We start from the raw sequence: 18,916 nt of genomic DNA on the forward strand, positions 1-18,916 counted from the left end.
ATAGAGTTGAATGGATACGTTCAGGTTCTAAAAACTGGGTAAAAAAGAAGCTGATAAGATAAGGTGTGGGACTCCCTTAGAAAGGGTTCTGGGAGGCCTCTTGGAGGAATTATCAGGTGACCTGAGGACCTGTGCAGGCAAAGAAGTAAAAAAAAACAGGGGGGGGGGGGAAGCAGGTTGTGAAAGAACTGGAAACCTAATTCACCAAGGCAAGAGGAGCTAGTGCAAAGGCCCTGAGGCAAGAATTTACAATGTTTTAAAAAGGAGATCATTTCTATGACAGAGAGAACTGAGACAAAGTTAAAGAGGGAATCAGAATGAGATGAACGGTAACAATTTTCCTCTGCCTGAAAAGGGAAATGACTCAAAGGGATTATGTGGGTAAGGGCTGCAGGCAGGCCAGAGTGGAGGCCAGGAGACCAGCAAGAAATGGTGGGCTCCGACTGCGCTGAAGCCACGCAGAGCGAGAGAAGTAGACAGCTACTGAGGTTTAGACATAACTGAATATGGGAATTGAAAAAAAGCAGAGGAATTGAGAACGGCCCCTGGGGTTACCGCCGGAATAAACTAGGCAGTTAGTGTTGACTTTATTGAGATGCGAGTCAGGATTCAGGGCTGGTGCGGGTAACACGGGGAAGGGGATTGGTTGAGGTAGGGTGGGGTGGGGTGGGGCATGTTCAGCCCGAGGGCAGGAGGAAACGGAGCTGGGGGCTGGGGCTCAGGGGGCGTCCAGCAGCAGGAAGTCGGCAGGTGCTTCAGGACTGGTGGAGATTTCCAGGGGAGGGGGCGAGGGCGTGTAGGTTGCGAGGGGATTGGACCAGAAGCTTTGGAACTCCGCCAGGGGAGGGGAGGAGCCAGCAAAAACTTGCTGCGGCCATTCTTCCTTCTGTCTTGGAGCTGGGGTGCGTCCTCAGGTTGGCTCTCTTCTCCTGGTAAGGCTGGCGCAATTGTGGGGGTAGTGGGCACCGCGGGGGCCCTGTCGCTTGGCTGCCTGGTTGTTTCTGAGGAGCTGGTGAGAGAGCCACCTTCCTGAGTGTCCCCTCCGCGGGAAACAGGGACATCAAGTAGCAGTGCCAGGGGTGCCTGGCTGTTGTAGTTAGAAGAGCGTGAGACTCTTGCTATGAGGTTGCGAGTTCGAATCCCACATTGGGTGTAGAGATTATTTTAAAAATACTGATAAGGGAAAAAGTAAAATAGCAGTGCCAGGAGGAGAAAATGAAGTCAAGGAAATGAGGCAGTATTTAAGTGCTACTTTTAAAAGAAGGGTGGGGGAGGTGAGATTTTCCACGGTGTCTTTGAGGAGTAATGGAGTGAGCGCTTTGGAGCCAGGCAGACCTGGGGGTTCAGTCTGTCTCCATTTACTAGATCCGAGGCCTTGAACCTCATTTCCAACCCGTCTTCACAGAATTTCCCATAAACTGGAAGGGAATTGATTTGAAGGTAGTGCCTTTGTCTGCATCACCTTCGTTGTTAGAAAGGACAGAACTATTTTCCAGGCGACAAATGGTATATGTTTACTGCCAAAAAGTAGACCCCAACTAGCACGAAGAAGAATTCTTGTCACCCTCTTTCCCAGTCCCTCTGCTTACCTCCTTAGTTGGGGCCCTAGTTTTTCCTTCTCTGCAGCGCTCCCCTTACCTCTACTCCTAGACTCTGCACTAATAATTCCGTGTTTTAGCATAATTATTCCTATGATCCTATCAGTGTAAGCAAACACCAGCTAGAGTAGAGCCTTTACCACCCCCTATGTATATTAAACCTTATTTTTATTATTTATCTGAGAGCAAGACGGGAGAGGGAGAAGCGGACTCCCCGCTCAGCAGGGAGCCCCATGCGGGAGTCGATCTAGAACTCCGAGATCATGACGTCAGCGGAAGTCAGGAGCTTAACCAGCGGAGCCACCCAGGTGCCCCTAAACCTTTTAAACTGCATCGTGGACTTTGCTTAAACTCTAGGCACTGAAAGACAGCTGTGGAGAAGACCAAGCTCTGTTCATCAGAGATCTTTTTTCCAGGTGAACCGCCTTCACTGGGTAAGCAGCTGAGACTTGGTCGTTGAGGGGCTGGGAGAAGCGGAATGCCAGGGTTCCAGCGTGTTGAGTTCAGTAAATTTGCAATTGATTGACCTTTGGACCCAGGAGCTGGGAGTCTAGCAGCAGGTGGTATGGGCAGGGACTCCTTTGCCTGGGCCTCTCGCGGAATCCCAGATTCTGTCACCTCTGGAAGTCGCGGGTATTTCACAAAACAGTTGTTGCAGGTGCGGTGAAATACTTTTACCCTCGTTATGTCAAATTAAAAGTAGTTTAGACCTCCCCCCTCGGTTTTGCTAAATAGGTTAAAAAGATTACATAGTGTGTATCTCAAATGTATTATTTTGATCACTGTCAAATGCTGAACTCCTGTTGGAGATGAATGAGAATAAAACTGTGGTCTCTTTCCCACCCAATATCCCAGACATCCTGAAGTTCTATCCACTTTCGCTTCAGAATCCTTAATCAGGGAGGAAAAGGGGATTTGCCAGGACTGAGGCAGGGGCCGATTTGGACGGCCATCAAAAGGAGTTGAGCATTGGAAAAATCTGGGAGACTTTTTTAATCAGTGAGCCATGAGTTTGGCTTTATCTTTTAATGAACTTGAACTAATATACCACAGGAGGGCACACTTGGGGAGCTGGAACCTGTTAGGCAGGGGCAAGAAATCTTCAGCAATTCACACACCCTAGGCCAAGGGTAGGGGGAGGGAGAATAAATTTTCCCTAAAGCTCCCTGATGGACCAGCTTGTTTTGGTTTGCATTTCCTTGGCAGTCACTGCTTTTTCATATGTTTATTACCTACTTGCATTTCCTTTGTGGTTGAATTTTCAAAATGGGCAGCCAGTTCTTTGTGTGTGGGGGGTTGGGTCCGGCCACACCCCCCCCCCCCCCCCCCCCCCCCCGCCCTTGAATTTGCTGGCGGTATTGTGGAGTTCCCTTTTAGCTAGAAAAAGAAGAGTTAATATTCCCCACGCCTTTCTCTGTGGCCACCCAAAGTTTGGTTTGACCTTTCTTGACCACGTATGGTGTCAGTTTTTTTCTGGGTGCAGAGAACAAATTTAAAAACAAATTTTAGAACTTTTTCTAAATGGCATTATACTTTTCCCAGTTTGTTTACTCAAGAGGTTCTGATAATTCCCAGTGCCTTCTACAGGGTGGAGAGGGCAGATAATTTGCTCCAGCAGTGGCTATAATCTGCTTTATAAAACACTAGAAGCAAAACAATAAAATCAGAAATCAGTTAAAAAAAATAAAACCCGGGGCGCCTGGGTGGCTCAGTGGGTTAAGCCGCTGCCTTCGGCTCAGGTCATGATCTCAGGGTCCTGGGATCGAGTCCCGCATCGGGCACTCTGCTCAGCGGGGAGCCTGCCTGCTTCCCTCTCTCTCTCTGCCTGCCTCTCTGTCTCCTGTGATCTCTCTCTGTCAAATAAATAAATAAAATCTTAAAAAAAAAAAAAAAGTAAAACCCACTAGAATCTGTTCTGATATGCATTTTCCTGATTTTTAAAATTGAGTCTACTTTCATGTTTAGTGTTCATTCTTTATGTTGGTTTTGTGCACATTTGCAAAAATGAGATTATACTACTCTGTGTTTTCCGCAGCTTGTTTTTTCTCGTTAATGGATCAAGGACACTCCAAAGCCTTGTGTTGTGGCTCTACACTCTAATGGCTGCTTAGAGTTGCACAGAGTGGTTTAGACCTTCCTTCGTTCAATCTTAACTAAACAGCATTGCTCTGGGCTCTCCTCAAAAAAAAACTGTGCTGGACCTTTTGCCTGTGTATTCTTAAGTACAAGTGGTTTTATTCTTCGTTTAGATTCTCAAGGGGAGAGTTCCTATGTAACATATCTGATTGTAATAGGTTTTCTAATTTCCTGGAAAGTTGTAACCACTCCCACTCCAGATTGGCAAAGTGATCCTTAAAAAAAAAAAAAATCCTGTATATAGGGTTGGGCAAATTTTCATGTTTGGCATTACCTTGCATTCCCTCTTTTTTTTTTCCCCACCTTAAATTTTAGCTTACTATATAAGTCTCTACTTTAAGAAGTATTAATGATTTTTTCTGTGGTGGTTTAGACTGTTATTCCCTCTTCTGAGGATTACTTGCCTTTCTTTAGCTTCTTTTTCTTCTGTTTTAGCTTTCTCGCAATTCAGAACTATTTAATGAAAATTTTTCTGTATAGTTCAATGGGAAACTCTGGATATGGAGCCGTTGAATATTGTATTGGTTTTTCTTCGTAATACTGATTTGAGGAGGGTTTTGTGTTTTTATTTGGTGGATCAATATTTGATTATTTGAAAGACTTTTTCCTTTTTTTTTTTTTTTTTTTTTTAAGTAATCCTGCACCCACCATGGGGCTCAAACTCATAACTGGGAGATGAAGAGGCATTTGCTCCACCAACTGAGCCAGACACATGCCCCTAATTATTTAAGAGTTTTGCTAGGATACTATTTATTTCCTTTAGCTTTTTAAATGCCATATGTTTGTAAACCAGCTTTTAAAAATCCTTGTACTGGATCATTTCTCATGCTTAATTTTGTACTTAGCAATTTTTTTCTCTTCAAAGGAAAAAATCTTACACGGCTTTTGATTTTATTTTTTACACTTTAAATTGTTACTGTTATCTCAACCTTTGTCTTAACTTTTTTTGGTTTTGACTTAGCCACGTTGTTTGGGGTAAAGTACTCCTGTTTGCCTCATCTGCTCCTTTTCCCTTTTTTGCCGAAGTATTTTATTTAAAGATATTATTTGTCAGAGTACTAGCAGGGGGAGCGGCAGGCAGAGGGAGAAGCAGGCTCCCTGCTGAGCAGGGAGGCGGTACTCTTCCCAGGGTCTTGGGACCACAACCCCAGCAGAAAGGCAGACACTTGCCTGACTGAGCCACCGAGGCATCCCTGATGAAGTATTTTAAACTAAATTCTAGACGTGTTATTTTACCTTTAAATACTTGAGTATTGTTGTGACTGTACTACTAACTCATGGTGAACATATCTGTAAGATTAATAGTCGAATTGCTGTTTGTACACCTGAACTATAATAATACTGTCAACTGTGCTTCAGTTTAAAAACTTAAGTATTATAAGAAAACACAAAATTCAGGGGCGCCTGGGTGGCTCAGTGGGTTAAGCCGCTGCCTTCGGCTCAGGTCATGATCTCAGAGTCCTGGGATCGAGTCCCGCATCGGGCTCTCTGCTCGGCAGAGAGCCTGCTTCCCTCTCTCTCTCTCTCTGGCTGCCTCTCTGTCTACTTGTGATTTCTCTCTGTCAAATTAATAAATAAAATCTTTAAAAAAAAAAAAAAAAAAAAAAGAAAACACAAAATTCAGACCAGTTCATTATAAGTTCATGAAGTGGGCTGCATCCTGTCTAGTAAATAGAGGGGAGCGCCAAAGGTCTGCAGAGAGGGAAAGGTTTTTAAAGGCAGGACTGGGCGGGGGGGCCGTGGGTGGCTCAGTGGGTTAGAGCCTCTGCCTCCCAGCTCAGGTAATGATCCAGGGTTTTGGGATCGAGCCCCACATCGGGCTCTCTGCCTGCCTCTCTGCCTCCTTGCGATCTCTAACTGTCAAATAAAATAAATAAAATCTTTTTTTAAAGGGGGGAAGGGCAGGACAAGGAAGTCCTAAACAGAAGAAGGGTTAGGGGCATCTGGGTGGCTCAAGCCCCATGTGGGCTCCCTGCTCAGCAGAAAGCCTGCTTCTCCTTCCACCTGCTTAAGTTCCCTTTCGCTCTGTCAAATAAATAAATAAAATGCTTTTTAAAAAAAGAAAAGGGATTAGTTCAGGTGAGGTTCCCTTCATCTGGGGACAAAGGGTTTTTTTTTTTTTAAGATTTTATTTATTTATTTGACAGAGATCACAAGTGGGCAGACTGCAGGCAGAGAGAGAGGAAGGGAAGCAGCTCCCTGCTGAGCAGAGAGCCCGATGGCAGGGCTCAATCCCAGGACCCTGAGATCATGACCTGAGCCAAAGGCAGAGGCTTTAACCCACTGAGCCACCCAGGTGCCCCAACAAAAGGGTTTTATTAGCTGGATTATCTCCTTTTTTGGGAGAAGGAGAGGTCCCACGACAGATTATTGGTGCTGATGAGAAAATTCCTGATTGTCCTAGATTGAAACTGCAGTTAGGTTAAGTCTCAATCTTGGTTTACTGACTTGGGTTCATAACCCTAAGTGACGTCATTTGGGGCCTTTTGAACCGTATCTGTCTCTTAAAAAGTAAGAACATTTCTTAAATAACCACAGTATTCTCACAGCTAGTAAAAATCCTATTCCTGAGGATCGTTTCATACTTGTCCACACACAGAATTTCCTGCTCTCTTGTATGATGTGTTTAGCTGGGATCCAGATAAGGGGCTCCCGTTTCCCTCCGTCTCCTAAACTGGAATAGTTAGTTCCCTCATCCCCCAAGTCGCTGAAGTGTTGAAGTCGGCTTACCCAGTGGGCTCTCTATTCCTTGTTTTCTCATAGTCACCTTGATGAAGCTTCAGGTATAAATCCTGGTTGTTGGGTTTTCTAGTTTATTTCATTAAGGACGACATGTGTGTACTGTTGATCACTTTTTGTATTAGTAGTCAAGTTGGTATTTTCTCTTTTGACCCTTTCTCTGACTTAATCAAGATTTTTCATATACATTTTTCCTTTGACTTCCTGTTCATAATTTGAGTTTTATCATGAATGAATGCTAGGGTTACGATTTTTTGCAACTATTAATGTTTTCTTTTTTGAGTAATGTGTTTTTTTTACATGTAGAAATTACTTGATTTTAAACTTCTGGCATTCTCTTAAAAAAAGTGTTTTTTTTTTTGTTTTTTTTTTTTATTTGAGTACTTGAGAGAGCACAGGACGAAGGGGGAGAGGGAGAAGCAGACTCCCTGCTGAGCAAAGCGCCTGACGCAGGACTGGATCCCAGGACCCCTGGGATCATCATGACCAGAGCCAAAAGCAGATGGTAACGGACTGAGCCACCCAGGTGCCCCGTGACTAAGTTATTTTAAAATTTAAATATCTATATCCCTTACTCATTTAAATGGCATACCTAGAAATCTTTATTTTTCAGATTAATGCTATCATATGTTTTTGCGCTTTTTTTCTTCTTTTTTTTTTTTAAAGATTTTATTTGTTTGAAAGACTGAGTGAGAGAAGGAGCCACATGCACGGCGAGAGGGAGAAGTAGGCTCCCTGCAATGCCTTGGCTCCATCCCAGGACCCTGGGATCATGCTGAACAACTGAGCCACCCAGTAATTTTTCTTATTTTGGCTTTTCTATAATGAGAAATTTCTGAACTGTGTGATTGTATGAATATATACTTTCTGTTCTGACATTAATGACCTATTAGCTGCTCCTATGATTCTTAAATCTTAGCCTTTTTGTAGCGGTCCCTAAAGTTGTATTTTTTAGGCTTTATAATTATAGATGGGATGTTTCATGCTGATTTTTTTTTTTTTTAAAGTAGTCAGCTTAATTTTTGGAGCAGTTTTAGGTTTACAGCATTTTTTTTTTTTTTTTTTTTTTTTTTTTAGATTTATTTATTTGTCAGAGAGAGAGAGCGAGCGAGAGCGAGCACAGGCAGACACAGTGGAAGGCAGAGTCAGAGGGAGAAGCAGGCTCCCCGCGGAGCAAGGAGCCCGATGTGGGACTCGATCCCAGGACGCTGGGATCATGACCTGAGCCGAAGGCAGCTGCTTAACCAACTGAGCCACCCAGGCGTCCCAGGTTTACAGCATATTGAGTACAAAGTCCAGAGAAGTCCCATATGCGTTCCTCATCAGCATCCCATGTCCGAGTGCTACGTATGTGACCACTAGTGAATTTACCTTGATATACATCATTATGACCCTAAGTCCATAGTTTGCAATAGGGTTCACTCCTGGCGAACGAATTTTCTGAGTGGCTGTGTCTTTTGACAGCTGTGTGCCTTGCATCTGCCACTACTCTACAAAATGTCACTGTCCTAAAAATCCTCTCCTCTGCCTGTTCATCCTCCTCCCCTTAATCCTGATAACAACTGATCTTTTCTGTCTCTGTAGTTCTGACTTTCCCAGAATGTACTGTATTTGGAATCATACAGTATGTAGCCTTTTTCAGTTTGGCTGCTTTGACTTAGTCATAGGCATTTTGGGTTCCTCCTTCTCCTAGGGCTTAGCAACTCATTTCTTTTTAGTACTGAAGAACATTGCATTGTTTGTGGGGGTACCACAGCTTATCAGCTTACTGAAAAATATATTCATTGCTTCTAAGTTTTGGTAGTTCTGAATGAAGCTGCTCTCTACCTTCTGGTATGCAGGTTCCTGTACAGATACGTTTTCCACTTCTTTGGATAAACAGCCAAGGAGCACAATTGCAGGATCATATGGTAGGAGTCTGTTGAGTTTTGCAAGAAATCGGCAAATTGTCTTCCAAAGTAGCTGTAATATTTATTTGCGTAAGCAGTGAATGAGTGTTCCTGTTGCTCTGCATTCTTAACAGCATCTGATGTCGACATCATATTTTGGATTTTGGCCATTCCAATAGGCGTGTCATGGTATCTTAGTATTTTAATTTGCATTTACCTGGAGACCCAGTGTAGAGCATCTTTTCATATGATGAATTGCTCTTTGCAGTTCTTCCTTGGTGAGGGGTCTCTGGGTCTTCTGCCCATTTTTTAATCAGGTGGTTCCTGGTTAAATACTAATTGAATACTAAATATTTACTGGGTAAATATTTTCTCCCAGTATTCGGTTTATCATCTCATCTTCTTGAGTCTCAGGCTGATTTGATTTTCTTTCTGGAATGTTTGTTAGTTACAGAATTAACTGCCAATGGGCATAGGAATCACAAAACATTTATGTGCAGAGCAGAAACTAGGTTGGGTTCTAGACCCACTTATATCGTCCTCCAGTTATTTCAAGAGTACCTCAAACTTGATAGGTTAAACCAAGTAAATTTGTACTCCTCCTTTAGAACCTTGGCTCTTTCTTGGCCCTTTCTGTTTTGGTGCGTAGCAGGCATGCGTCTAGTAGGGAAGCTGGAGACACCAAAGCTGTCCCCTTTGCTCTCTCCCTCTGTAGGTTACCTTTCCACAGGTGCTCCCTCCAGCCCTGTGGGTAGTTAGTTACTCCTCTGAGTGGAATGCACCTGCTTCCATTCTTCGCTGTGTGGCTGCTGCTTATTTCTCAGATTCAGTGTGAGCTACTTCTGCTGGGAAGCCTTCCTGGGCCTTCCTGAGCCTCCCTGAATACATCAGATGACACCTGGGATAGACACCCCTGATCCTTGACCCTTAATTTGTAAGTTGGCACAGTTGCCATTTGATACACTTGTTTCTCCCTAGATGTTCATGGAGGGGAGGGTCTGTGTCAGGGTTTTTTGATCCCCTGCAGGGTAGGCAACAAAGGGAGAAGGAATGTTAAACAGGCTCTGCACCCAACACAAGCCTCATGTAGGGCTCCATCTCTGCTCTCAGGACCTTGAGATCATGACCTAAGCTGAAATTAAGAGTTGGACGCTTAACTAAGTCACTCATCCGTGTCAGTTTCTACTCAACATTTTTTTCCTTTACTCTCCAGCATAGTAACTAGCATGTAGTCTGTGCTCACTAAATGTGTGGGATTGATTGATGATGTGGGAACTTGGCTCATATCTGCGTTCAGAAGTTTTACTGGGATTATGTATAGATGTATATGCATCTTTATTAACCTTAAACCAGATCAGACTTTTTTTTCCCTTTTCTTTTCTTTTTCCAGTCAGTTGACTTAATTCCGGGGCATTTTCTGTTCCCGTGATGGGTGTTTTGTACCCTTCCATTAGGTGCTTGGAAGGTTTTCTGGTTCTGTTACTCAGAGCTGGTGTCAGTACTGATGCGTCCTATTTCCCCTTTCTCATCTGTTCATCAGCTTCAATATTAGCTAGCAGTTTGTTTGTTTGTTTGTTTGTTTTTTAAGATTTTATTTATTTATTTGACAGAGATCACAAGTAGGCAGGGAGGCAGGCGGGGGGGGGGGTTGGGGCAGGCTCCCTGCTGAGCAGAGAGCCCGATGAGGGGCTTGATCCCAGAACCCTGAGATCATGACCTGAGCTGAAGGCAGAGGCTTAACCACTGAGCCACCCAGGCGCCCTGCAGTTATTTACCCTAGTCTCCTTCCATCAAGTTCCTGAATTCTATTAAAGGGGATGTAATTTTTCTTTTCATACCTGCACGTTAAAGCAGCAGTGATGAATCCATAGGACGTACAGTTGTTAGTGTTAGTTAGCTGTAAACTCACCTGGTTAAAACTTGAAGACATGCTGGATGATGCAGAGGAAAAGGTTCAGGAACAAGTATCCCAGCTGTTGTCCAAAGTGGGTGTGTTGTGCATACCCACTTCCCATTCCTGTTAACTAAGGGAAGAGGAAAAGAGGTGGTCTCTCCCTCTCCACCATGCAGGGTCACGACCGAAGTAGGAAGAATCTAAGTGAGTCTCCTCAAGCAAAGATAAAGGGGCTTTTGTGAGGTGGAAGTAAGCATGGGTTTTAGTCATTCTGTTCTCTGCAGCATGTGCCTTAATATTTTCATTCTGGAAAGTAATAATTCTGATCTGAATTGACTTGAGAGCTGGATAGGTTTTTGTTTTTTAAGATTTATTTTAATTTAGGGGCACCTGTGTGGCTCGGTTCTTGGGCATCTGCCTTTGGCTCAGGTCGTGATCCTGGGGTCCTGGGATGGAGCCCCGCATCGGGCTCCCTGCTCAGCAGAGAGCCTGCTTCTCACCTCTCCACTCCCCTTGCTTGTGTTTCCTCTTGCTGTCTCTCTCAGTCAAATAAATAAAATCTTCAAAAAGAAAAACTTACTATTCAAGAGGGAGAGAGCCTAAGCCTGCGTTAAGGTGGGGGAAGGAGGAGCAGAGGAAGAGTCCTAAGCAGACACCCCACTGAGAGCAGAGCTCCACACCCCCCAGATCATGACCTGAGCCAAAATCAAGTCAGACATTTAACCAACTGAGCCACCCAGGCACCCCGAGAGCTGGTTTTAAGAGATTAAAGTCTTAATGTTAAAGTCTGCAATTAAAAAAAGGGTGGGGGACACCTGGGTGGCTCGGTTGGACGACTGCCTTCGGCTGCCTTCGGCTCAGGTCATGAACCTGGAGTCCCCGGACTCATTGGGCTCCCAGCTCCATGGGGAGTCTGCTTCTCCCTCTGACCTTCTTGCTCCTCGCTCGTGCTCTCTCTCACTTTGTCTCTCTCAAATAAATAAAATCTTTTAAAAAGGTGGGGGGGTTGGTTGGGGGACTTCCCTTTCCAGTTTGTGTAAGATTCCATCCAAATCACCTTTAACTTAAAAAATTTAGTATGATACACTTAAACTTTTTTTTTTTAAATAATGTCTATTTTCTTGTAATCTGTTTAATCCTCACAGAAAACATAGAAAGCAAAGTTAATAGTATAGGATTACTGGCCAATTTCCATCAGTGGTTTTAATCTCCTGTTTGGGTGATTTATGGCATTCAAAGCTTTACTTGAATCGGGTTTTAATGTATGAATTTTGAATTCTGTTTTCTTTTTTTTTGTATGCATGTACCCATCTGGTTATCTTTAAATTGTGGAGTACGTCTGCTGTAGTTTACTTCATAACCACATTGATATTCTTGATCACTGTGCTTCCCAAAAGAATTCTTCAGTAAATGATTTTTCTTTTTTTATTTCAGATGATAAATACATTTTAAAGATTATTGAGTTTCGGAGGAGTCTAGCAGACCTCCAAGAACAAAAATTACTCTTCAGGATAATAAAATAAAACGTTTCCACAATGTCCATTGTAGAGTCAGAAATTGCTAGACTTGCAAAGAAACAGGAAAATAGCACGCATAGGGAAAGAATTCACTTGATAGAAACTGACCAGGAGATGGCTCAGGTATTAGACGTAAAATGCAAAGACTTGTCAGCAGTTATGCTGATGAAGTTTAAAGGCTTGATGGAAGATCTGGACTTAATGGTTGATGAGATAAGGGAATCCCTTAAAAAGGACCTAAAGGAAATGTTAGGAGTAGAAAGTAAAATGCCTGAAGTGAAGAATATAAATAACTGCAATACTAAAAAGGAGTTGCAACAAATAAAAGGTTTAGCCATGCAAAAAACAGGGTTACTAGAGAAGATAGTAGGAGCAAACTCTGAAATAGTTGAACCTACTGAAAAGTTGACTTCTAAAAGAAAAGAAGTGAGCAAGCCGAGTAACCAGTTAGACAGAGTTGAAGAGTATAGTACAGACCAAGGTAAGGAATTGCCCCATGATAAATTACAAAATGACAAAGTCATGGGAAGTGTGGAAGAAGCCATAAGCAATCTAGACAACAATTGCAAAGAACATAGTATCCGTATGGAAGTGACACGAGAGATTGGAGAGGATGAACTGGTCAAAGAAAAAGTCCCTCAGAACTCTAAGAATACAGAGAAAATAATAAAAACCTCCAGAGAAGATGAAGGAGCGATACTTACTTTGGCAGCAGACTTTTCATCAGCAACACTGGACATTAGTAAGCAGTGGAGTAACGTCTTCAGCATTCTGAGGGAAAATGATTTTGAACCTAAAGTTCTGTGCCAAGTTAAATTAATACTTAAGTGTGATGGTGAAGTAAGGACCTTTGCAGATATGCAAAGTCTCAGCAATTTTACTAGCCAAAAACCATTTCTGAAGGAATTACTGAAAGATGTACTCCCACAAAAGGAAAAAATAAAGAAAGGAAGAAGGTACGGGATTCAAGAGAAAGTGGTAAGTATACAGATCTATGGAGCTTATGTACAGAGAATAAGTAATGGTAAAGTTAATCCTAAGGTTAAACCAATTTTTAAGAAATACTTAAAAGCACGACATTAAAAGTAATAACTAAAAGGCTTTTTTCTTTTAATGGGTGGTATTGGCAGCTTGGAAGAGGTTAGATTTGAGTTGAGAAGGGATTGTACATATTCATTACAGACATTGAAAGAAAAATGTATAGGTTATGTATTTAAGGGTAATTACTGGAGTAGTAGCTTCTTTATTTTTTATTTTTGTTTTTTTAAGATTTTACTTACTTAACAGATCACAAGTAAGCAGAGAGGCACACAGAGAGGGAAGCAGGCTCCCTGCTGAGCAGAGAGCCCCATGTGGGACTTGATTCCAGGACCCAGAGATCATGACCTGAGCAGAAGGCAGAGGCTTAACCCATTGAGTCACCCAGGCAGCCTGGATAGTAGCTTTTAAATCATTAAAAGGGAAAAATAGAAACAAGTGAGTAAATTCAAAGCCCTCATGCAATAGGATTATTAAAAAAATTAACAAGTATGTTGAACTTTCAGTCTGTAAAGTAGTCCTGGTAAATCTTCATTAGCAATCAGAAATGCAAATAAATCGGTCTTACTGATGCCTATTCAGGTGTTCATTAATGTTAATATCTAGCTGTTACCCATTTCATGTAAGGATTTTTATTTTTACATCATATTAGATGATAATTTTGTTTCCTTCATATTAAATTATGTTCCCATGTATTTGATTTCATTGAAAACACTTCAGGTTAATTTCTGAATACTCTATGTGATTCCAATATTAAAAGGTGATTCCTGTGTTATATTGTAGAGATTCTCTGTCTCTCATCTTGGATATGTGTCTATTTCTTCTTTCTTGTCTGTGGTGTAAGGTAGTAGTCTAGTTTCTTTTGCATGTGGCTGTCCAGTTTTCCTAGCACCATTTATTGAGGAGACTATGCCTATTCCATATTCTGGGCTCCTTTTTCCATAAATTGTTTACCACATATGCTTGAGTTTTTTCCTGGGCTCTTTATTCTGTTTACGTTTTTTTTATGTGTCTGTTTTTGTGACTTTCATATAATACCATGCTGTTTTGATTATTATAGCTTTGTAATACGGTGTGAAATCAGGTTGTGATGCCTTCTGCCTTACTCCGATTCAGGGCAGCATTGGGTATTTGGGGACTTTGTGGTTCCATACAAGTTTTAGGATTGTTCTTTTCCTGTGTAAAATGCCATTGGAATTTTGGTAGAGATTGCGCTGAATCTGCAGGTTGCCTTGGGTAGTATAGACATTTTAACAGTATTACTTCTGCCAATTCATGTGTAGAATATCTCCCATTTATTTGTATCCTCAGAGGCCTGTATTGTAACCCAGTATTTTTGATGGCTTCTCAAAAGAACACCTAATACCCCCGCCCTTCCAGCATTTGGAAGTGTAGCATCTTTGCAAAATGACAGTATAGAATTAGGAAATATATTTGGATCAACAATTTCTTTGAGAATCACCATTGGTGATGTACACAGCCCAGCCTGTTCTGGATGGTCTGGGGAGGTGGAAGGATAAATAGTGACCAGCCATCCCTAAATAGGGAAGATCCTGTAATAGAGGGAGCATTAAGTGAAAAGCTAGAAGCAAGGATAGGGCTTAAAGGAATATTATGAGCCAGCTTTTCTATTACAGGTACTGTCTTGAGCTCCATAACTAGGTTGTCTTAATATAACCCTCACGGTGATCTGAAGTAGTTGCTTTTCTAGAGAGCAAGTTTATGTACTGGTAGCAGATGTAACAGCTGGGTTTGAACAAGCAGTCTTTTTTTTTTTTTTTTTTTTTTTTTTTTTTTTTTTTTTTTTTAAGTAGGCTCCATACCCAAAGTGGGGCTTGAACTCAAGACCCTGAGATTGAGAGTCATGTGCTTGGCCACCTGTGCCAGCCAGGCATCCCTGAACAAAGTAATCTTAAATTGAGCCTGTACTTCTAACCAAAACATTGATTTCCTTTTGAGTAATACAGCTGTAGCTTGAACTACCAGTGGAATCTTTAAGAAGTATTAGATTTACTTTTTGTTTCCTTATGGGAGTTGGGGTGGAGGAGTAAACGGGAGTTTTCAGGTAGTGTCTCTGAAGTTAGAGGAGTCTCTACTGCAGGGTCCTGCATGTAACCAGACATTTACTAACACAAGTTCTTAAGAGTCAGTGTTCGGAATATAGAAGGAACACACTAAACATTAGGACATGGAAGTTTGCAGGTGCTGTATAGATAGCAGGTGTGATGGGGGTAATCACAGGGGAAACTTGACTTGTTTGGGCTTCTAGGCATTCAAGAACAAGTAATACTTAAATAATTTCCTAGATATTTGGTAATTGTTAAAATATGTAGTCAGATTACACTGAGAGTGAAAGGTTTAATTCCTTTAAAGACACATGATACAAAGTTATTTTATTTTTTTTTTTCTTTTAGGAGAAAACACTACTAGATTCAAAGCATGGAGCTGAGAGGGAAGCCAGTGATGGTTTGAGCTTTCTATTTGTTAAAGAGGTAAAGGTTGCAGAGCCAGAGAAGGTGAACAACTTAGAGACTCAGGAAGAAGAGGCTTCAGAGCTAGAAGAAGAGGGAGAAGAGGCTTCAGAGTTGGATGAGGAAGAAGAGGCTTCAGGCCTGGAAGAGGAGGATGAAGAGACTTCAGAGCTGGAGGAAGAGGACGAAGAGGAGACTTCAGGGCTGGAGGAGGAGGGAGAAGAAAAAGCTTCAGTATTATGTGAGAAACAGGATTCAGCCTTTCAGCGTCATTCTGTGGTAAATACAAAGTGTGAAGCTGAAGAAAAAAGCAGTGATGGCTTGGAGGTTGTTTCAGTTAAAGAGGTAGAAGATTCTGAGCTGGAGGAAGAAGAAGGTTCAGAGTGGGAAATGGAAGTAGTCTTATCGTGGGAGGAAGGAGAGGACTCAGAGGTAGAAAGTGTAAAGACCGCCTCCCAAATAGAGAAAAAGGGGGCTTTAGATGAACTTAATGAAATTGCCTATGATTATTTGGCTCAGGACTTTGAGAAGAAAAAATTGGTAAAACACCAGATGGTACAAAAAACCCAGAATAAAGAGGAAATGGCTGTACCGAAAAACCAAGGAGTTGGGACAGTCTGTCCCACCTTGACTTTGGCCTCTCCCTCAAAATCACTAGAGATAAGTTCTGTTAAGCAGAAAAGGCAAGTAAGTACAAATTTGAGTACTCCGTCAGGAATCAACAAGTTTTTAAGGAAAACTGAAAAAGAGCGACACAAAACTCTGCTGACAGATAAGCGAACATCTAAAGAAACAGACTTAATACAAGAAACAGAAGAAGACTTCAGAAGAAATGTAATTAACAGCTTCAGAGAGCTACAGGAGGAAGTTGAAAATATTAAAAATTACCTTCCAGAGGTCTTGGGAATAAAAAACACAGTAGTTGTTCTGAATAGCAGAATAGACACACTTGAAGAGAGAATGGATAATCTAGAGGATCGTATTGAAGAATTCTCTAAGGATACAGTGCAAATGGCCAAACAGATAATAAATAAAGAAAGGTCAAGAGACATAGAGGATAGATCCAGAAGTTCCAACATCCGTTTGATAGGAATTCCAGAAAAAAGTAATAAAGAGAATGGAGCAGAGGAAATAATTAAGGAAATCATAGAAGAAAACTTTCCAGAGCTAAAGGATTCAAGTCTTGAGGTTGTTAGTGCTTACCGAATACCTAGTAAGATTGATGAGAAGAGACTCACTCCTAGACATATCTTGGTGAAATTTGGGAATTCCACTGATAAAGAAAAGATCCTAAAGGCTTCCAGAAAAAGAGAAATAACCTATAGAGGAACAAGAATCAGATTGACTGCAGATTTATCATTAGATACTCTAGATGCTAGAAGTCAGTGGAGCAATGTCATAAAAGTTCTGCAGGCAAAAGGCTTTACACCTAGAATCCTATACCCAGCCAAACTTGCATTTGATTTTGAAGGAAAAACAAAGACCTTTTTTGATACCGAAGAATTCACAAAGTTTGTTTCTTCCATACCCTCTTTGAAAGAGTTACTGGATGATATACTTTAACAATCTAGGAGGTCTATAAGTGCTTACACACAATATATATATATATATATATATGTATATATATATACATATACATATATATATATATATTACCTTCTTCCCACAGCAAGAATCAAAAAGGAAAACAATTACGTCACATACCTACCCAGGAGGATGGACTGTGAACAATATACTTGGGGAGTAGGTGAAAGGAATGTTACAGATACTACTAAAATGTTGTACAAGTTAAAGGATGTTTTAAAATTAGTGTTAATCACTGTAGCTTTTGCAGGAGTAGGCTTTATACACCACTGGGGAAAGGGAGGGAATCTGTCATTGTAACCATAGAGAGAGGTGGGGTGAAATAATAGAAAAACGGAAAAAGATGGCAAGATAAGTTAATGCAAAAGTTGAACTTTAAACATAAGTATTCAGTTTTAGATTATCATGATGTGAATCTTGAATCTTTATATTAAACATTTTTCCTCTGAATATGCTTCATTTGTTTACTTTTCTACCTCACATTTTCTTAATGCATTTTGTCATTACATAGTTTGTGTTTACATTTTATTGCATAAACCCAAGGAGAGAACAAATCTAATGCTGGACATTAATGTATTCTCAGTTGTTAGTCTAGAATAAAAGAATTTGATTTGAAATTATGGTTTTTGCTCCAAGGGCTTATTTAGCATATTTAATTTACAAAAACAAAAAATGTCCACTGCCCAACATTTTGAAATCAGCTTTTCTCAGTTGAGTCTTTCCATCTCTGACTTTCATGGACCTTACTGCAAACTGATAGTTACTTCAAATGCCCTTGGCCTCAGTATCCCTAGCATTGAGCTTTAACTCTGTATAACCCCAGGGAAGTCACTAACGCCTCTTGAATCTCCAGTCCTTTCATCTGTAACTGTGTTCATTCTTTCCTTACAGATTTCTTAGAAAAATCTGAGATTTGTACCAGCATTATTAGAATCCTCAGTAGATGGGAAATCCTGGTTCCTGACAGGGAGATTAAGATGAAGCTGGTTGCCCTTCTCCCAGTTGTTGACTTTATTTTTAATCTCTACACCCAGCATGGGGCTTGAATTTACAATCCCCAGGAGATCAAGAGTCTACCAACTGAGCCAGCTAGGTGTCCCCCAGTTGATTTTAGAATGAGCACAACAGGAGTCTGTTAAGTTGCACTGGGGATGTTTGGGTTAGGAAACTGAAAATACTAACCTTAGGTACTTGATCATCTTTGTATTTCTACCCTCTTGGATTTCATTGTTGTGTTTGGCTTATAGGCTTCCCCCCTTTCAGTTTTTCTTTTGTAAAATTACTTCTGAAATGATACAAGGTATTGAGAAAATAGTACAGTCCCATGTACCTTTTACTCTTCCCCCAACAATGTCTTATGTAACTAGAATTGTTACAAGGGACGATTCTTCGTTAGGTCCTTTGGAGGAAGCCTAATGTGACACTACCTTGATTTCCAACTTGTAGACTCCATAATTGTGTTTTTGTTCCAAGCCACCTATTTGTCATACTTTGTTATTGCAATTCCAGGAAACTTGATATTAGTGTTTATGAACTCCATTACGCCCATGCACTGCTTTGTTCTAGACTAAGTCTGTTTCTGTAGATGATTACAGGAGGTCAGGCAACAGTTCTGCTGGTGCTGGTAACCCTTCTAGTGACCAGATTGAGAGACACCCTGTTTTCCAGTACCCTCCAACACGGATGCTTAAATGGACCTACTCCTACACAGTCAAAACCCCTTTCCTTGTGGCGTTTATTTAGGGTTAGTGTTTAAGCTGCTTTGTCCTAGGGTGGGGAGAAAAGGTAAAGAATTTCTAGTGCCAGGTGTAGATGGCAATATCCTCCAATTCTTGCTATTCTAGTAAATCTACAAAATACGTTTTCCCATTGCTCTTCCACTCATTTCTGCGTTCTGTCTTCTAGTATTCACCCACTAATATGAGTCATTTAAGTTCCCTGGGTATTTTTCTTCTAAAATGTCCTTTTGTGAGTGTGTTGTGTTTTTCTTTTTAAATTTTAATTTACGTGATAGAGAAGAGAGCACAAGTAGGCAGAGCAGCAGGCAGGA

General features: G+C 41.3%; 1 protein-coding gene across 1 annotated transcript; it reads left to right on the top strand.

The window, feature by feature from the left end:
- Window positions 1-688: 688 nt before the first annotated feature.
- On the top strand, window positions 689-17,316 carry L1TD1 (LINE1 type transposase domain containing 1). The gene is made up of 4 exons (XM_013055654.2): window positions 689-932; window positions 1,956-2,032; window positions 11,691-12,751; window positions 15,226-17,316. Exons 3-4 carry the CDS (start codon window positions 11,792-11,794, stop codon window positions 16,843-16,845), a joined length of 2,580 nt encoding a protein of 859 aa, XP_012911108.1. The 5' UTR covers window positions 689-932; window positions 1,956-2,032; window positions 11,691-11,791; the 3' UTR covers window positions 16,846-17,316.
- Window positions 17,317-18,916: the final 1,600 nt, after the last annotated feature.

Source organism: Mustela putorius, unplaced genomic scaffold, assembly GCF_011764305.1.
Source record: "Mustela putorius furo isolate JIRA1106 unplaced genomic scaffold, ASM1176430v1.1 tig00003853_pilon_pilon_pilon, whole genome shotgun sequence".
Classification (NCBI taxonomy): Eukaryota; Metazoa; Chordata; class Mammalia; order Carnivora; family Mustelidae; genus Mustela; species Mustela putorius.